Source organism: Ursus americanus, chromosome 14, assembly GCF_024610735.1.
Source record: "Ursus americanus isolate L20-20 chromosome 14, mUrsAme1.1.p, whole genome shotgun sequence".
Classification (NCBI taxonomy): Eukaryota; Metazoa; Chordata; class Mammalia; order Carnivora; family Ursidae; genus Ursus; species Ursus americanus.
In genome coordinates this window covers 47,721,857-47,726,664 of record NC_142140.1, presented here as the reverse complement: position 1 = coordinate 47,726,664, position 4,808 = coordinate 47,721,857, and the positions used below count along the sequence as shown (strand labels likewise).

General features: G+C 42.0%; 1 protein-coding gene across 1 annotated transcript; it reads left to right on the top strand.

The window, feature by feature from the left end:
- Nucleotides 1-941: 941 nt before the first annotated feature.
- Nucleotides 942-1,886, top strand: LOC123796723 (olfactory receptor 7A10-like). The gene has a single exon (XM_045804226.2). The coding sequence runs from the start codon at nucleotides 954-956 to the stop codon at nucleotides 1,884-1,886; it is 933 nt and encodes a 310-aa protein (XP_045660182.1). The 5' UTR covers nucleotides 942-953.
- Nucleotides 1,887-4,808: the final 2,922 nt, after the last annotated feature.

Below are 4,808 nucleotides of genomic sequence, written 5' to 3'. Positions count from 1 at the left end.
GGGCTTGGATCTATACAAATAATACATATTTCTTTCTTGATTGCAAAACATAAATTGTAACATGTCACTCTGTTAATAATGATCATTTGTTACAAATCAAAACTACAGTGAGGTATCATCTCAACCTGTCAGAAAAGCTAAAATCAGTAACATAATAAATAACCGTTGTTGGCGAGACATGGAGAAGGGGAATCCTCTTGCCCTGTTGGTAGGAATGCAGACCGATGTAGTCACTCTGGAAAACAGTATGGAGGTTCCTCAAATGTTAAATATAGAACAACCCTATAATCCTGTAATTGCATTGCTAGGGTATTTGCCCAAAGGTACAAAAATACAAATTCAAAGAGATAACATGTACAGGATTATTTACAATAGCCAAACCATGGAAACGACACGTGTTCATCGACTGAAGAATGGATAAAAAAGAAGTAATATATGTATACAGTGGAATATTACTCAGGTATAAAAAGGAATGAAATCTTGCCATTTGCAAGGACATGGATAGAACTAGAGTGTATTATGCTAAGTGAAATAAGGCAATCAGAGAAAGATGGCTACCTTATGATTTCAGTCATATGTGGAAAATAAGAAACAAAACAAATGATCATAGGGAAAACAAAAGAGAAAGAGAGGCAAACCAAGACCCAAACTCTTAACTCTAGAGAACAAATTGTTGCTTACCAGAGGGAGACTGGTGGGGGGATGGGTGAAATAGGTGATGGGGATAAAGGAGGACACTTATTGGGATAAGCACTGGGAACTGTACGGAAGTACTGAATCACTGTATTGTCCACCTGAAACTCACATTACTCTTTATGTTAGCTAATTGGAATTTAAATACAACTTTAAAAACAATAAAGTGTAATAAATAAAAGAAGCCCTTTTGCTTGAAAATTAATCATAGTTTTTGTTTTTGTTTTTGTTTTTTCCTTCCTCATAGTCATATCCACCACATGAAAACAGGCAATGGTACACGAATTTCAGAGTTTCTTCTTCTGGGATTTTCAGAGGGACCAGAATTTCAGCCACTCATATTTGGGCTTTTCCTCTCCATGTATCTGATCACTGTGCTTGGAAACCTCCTCCTCATCCTGGCCGTCAGCTCTGACTCCCGCCTCCACACGCCCATGTACTTCTTCCTCTCCAACCTGTCCTTTGTAGACATCTGTTTCACCTCCACCACCATCCCCAAGATGCTGTGGAACATCCAGACTCAGGACAATGTCATTAACTATGCAGAATGCCTCAGCCAGATGTATTTTTTCCTACTCTATGCACAGTTGGACGTCTTTCTCCTGACCGTGATGGCCTATGACCGCTTCATGGCCATCTGTCACCCCCTGCACTACACGGTCATCATGAACCCCCGGCTCTGTGGACTGCTGGTTCTGGTGTCCTGGATCATCAGTGTTCTCAATTCCTTGTTACAAAGCTTAATGGTGTTACGGCTGACCTTCTGTACAGTCTTGGAAATCCACCACTTTTTCTGCGAACTCAATCAGATAGTTGACCATGCCTGTTCTGACACCTTTCTTAATGACCTGGTGATATATTTTAATACCATGTTGTTGGCTGGTGCTCCCCTGGCTGGGATCCTTTACTCTTATTCTAAAATAGTTTCCACCATATGTGGAATATCATCAGCTCAGGGCAGGTACAAAGCATTTTCCACCTGTGCATCTCACCTCTCAGTTGTCTCCTTATTTTATTCTACAGGTCTAGGGGTGTACCTTAGCTCTGCTGCTACCCAGAGCTCTCATGCAAGTGCAGTGGCCTCGGTGATGTACACGGTGGTCACCCCCATGCTGAACCCATTCATCTACAGCCTGAGGAACAGAGACATAAAAACAGCTCTGAAAAGAATCGTTGGGGTTCCAGTGATATGAGCCAATCCTCCCAGGGATGAAGAAGTGCCTGTGCTTGCAGGGCTACAGCCTCAGAGCAGAGAACTGCTAGTTTTGATTAGGATGTGGAAGTAGATTCTGCTCCTATTTATTTCTTGGAATTTTCATTTGTTTGAATTCAACTTCTCCATACATTTAATTAACTGACTTTATTAAGCTTCTGCTCGGTCTGATGCACACACAGTTTCCCCCTTTTCAATTTCATACATTCCTAATGTTTTCCCCAACCCTGGATCCAAATGCCTGGAAAATTCTGTATCTTACATGGGGGCAAGTTGGATTCTTTAAATTAATTTCATTTCAAATGACTTCTACCATGCCAAATAAATTTACCTAGATTTCCCAGAAGGATAATCATAAGTTGTACTCTTTGTATGGAAGTGACTATACTTAGCCACTAAGCCTTCACATAACTTTATTGTAGAGGAGAATACAAAACCCCACTTTTCACCTAGAGTCTGTCAGTCTTGTTACACCACTACCATCACTCCTCTTCCTGAGAATGTGGACTGTAACACTGTTCTGTTTAGGTCTCAGGCTCCTGATAGGGATGCTCACACTAGGAAAGCCCAGACACTCCCCTGGGCCCCTGTGCTTGTGGACATTCCCACAGATGCTTCCCGGACCAGAGCCTCTGCTTTGGCTGCACCAGCCCTTGGGTTCTTACTGTGACTGCAAGACAGGTCTCAGCATCACCCATCAGAGACTCTAACAAAACCAGGTCTATTCCTCACAGGTCCTGGAAGGCAGAGGGGATCCCAAAGACCATTTGGGGAGGTCTCAGAAGGGGAGAGAGGCATTGAGATGGAGAGAAAGAAAGTACTCCTGAGAGATCAGCTCTTATCAGGGTAGCCCAAATGGTTAGGGGATTGTGGTTTCAGGGTTTATTGGAAAATTTTATATGAGTAGAATTCAGCTGCTGAAGGGAAAAACAGGGTCACTCATGTGTCATATCGAGGTTACCCAGGGCTTCCTGAAGAGGTACTTCACAGGTGGGGCCGCCTCAGGGCTTCTCTGGTAATTATGTCACACACCTAACAAGGAGTTTACTCCATATAGTTGTCTTTGAAATGGATGCCTCAGAAACCAAAACCTAGTATGAGGCACTTAACTCTACAAACATGCTGCTGTGTTTTTGACCCAGTCTCATGCTTTTATCCTGACTCAGCTCAGTGTCCCGAAATCCGACTATAGCCCCTGACAAAGACTGATTAGCAAACATATCTCTCGCAATGCCGTCGACATGGAAAGACAAATTTGACTAAACAGATCAACCTGTCATGTTCTTAGTATCAGGATGACCATAAATATGATGACACAAAATTTCAAAACACTCATTTTGTTACTACTCAAAATAGTTCTTTTTTTCTTTTTTCTTTTTTTTTTATATCACAAATCATGTTGTGCCTCTATTTACTGAAGCATGGAAGATTGGTGTCCACAACTGAGGGGGTTTATTCACTGAGGTAAAGGATTGCTTAGTGTTATATGTTTTATTATCAAATTATCTTCCTGTTTCTACTTGAAAACTTACAATGCTACCCGTTAATATGACTCTTTTATTGTTCCACAACATACCTCCCTTTACATAACATTTGTCACAAATGCTAAGGGATGGGGAGTTAACAATATCAGCATCCTCCATTTCATACCTCCTTCCTGCTCAGAAATCCCATCCACTTGCATGATCTGAGGACACTTCACACAAAAGGTGGATGTCCAGCCGGTCATGTCCTTCAAGGTCACCAGTTCTTCTGCACAAACGTGCACGTCCTTCAAACTCTCCCAGTGACTCAGATGGGAGCCCAGATATAGTCACTTGTTCATAAAGTCACTGGAAGTAAACTTGAATAACAGAATGACCATGACTTCTCTCCTCATTTGTCAGATCCTATGCCACAAATAAAAAGCAGCACATGCTTTAATTTCCTTGTGTCTGTTCGCTTCACTTATCGTGTCAGTCAGCTCTTGCTGTATAACCGGCTGTTCTTGTCAAATGGAATGTCATTATGATGTGGGCTCATGGAGCACAAAGGTCAGGAGAATTCTTGAGCCATTTTATGATACAAAAAAGGTGCTTTTATTATAGCACAAGGACTAGACCCATGGGCAGAAAGAGCTGCACTGGAATTGTCAGGAGAGACTGGTTGTACCATTTTAAGTTTGTGTGTGTGGTGGGTAGAGATAACGTAAATTTCTATGGAATTTCTCGATGATGAATGTGAAGTTTACAGGACTTTGCAGGTCGGACTATTGTAAAGATATGGTTGCTTTTAGTCTCTAATGAAACATCAACATTAAGGCAGCCATGAGTTTCTGGAGGAGTGTCACACTCTGCATGTCTCAGGGATTCATCTGTGGGCTGCAGGTTGTAAGAAGATTGACTTTTAGCTACATTTCTCTTACCTTTGTTCTTCTCATCAATAATACCTTTACAATCAGGGGAAGACGGGAAAGATGGCAGAAGAATAGGGGACCTTGTTTCATCTGGTCCCTTGAATTTAGCTGGACATCTATCAAGCCATTCTGAACACCCATAAATTCAGCCTGAGATGTAAGAAAATATGTCTGGAATTCGAGAAGTAGAAAAGCAACTGCTTTTTGCAAGGTAGGAGGTATGGAGATGGGAATCTGAGGGGAGATATCAGAAGATAAATGGAGGGGGGAGGGAGCTTCCATAAGCCAGCTACTAGAAAGTGATATAACCCCAGAGCGCAAAATCAGAACCCTTAGATATCTACTCCAGTGAGAGACATCCCTTTCTGAAAGGGACTCAGGGAATGAAAAGAGAAGAATTCTAGGTGGGCCATTGTGAACTCAGGATCCCAGAAATCACAGAACGATCAGGAGTGGCTAAACCAGTAGAGTGCCCAATCAGTGGAGTGGGGAACTTGGTTAAGGTCA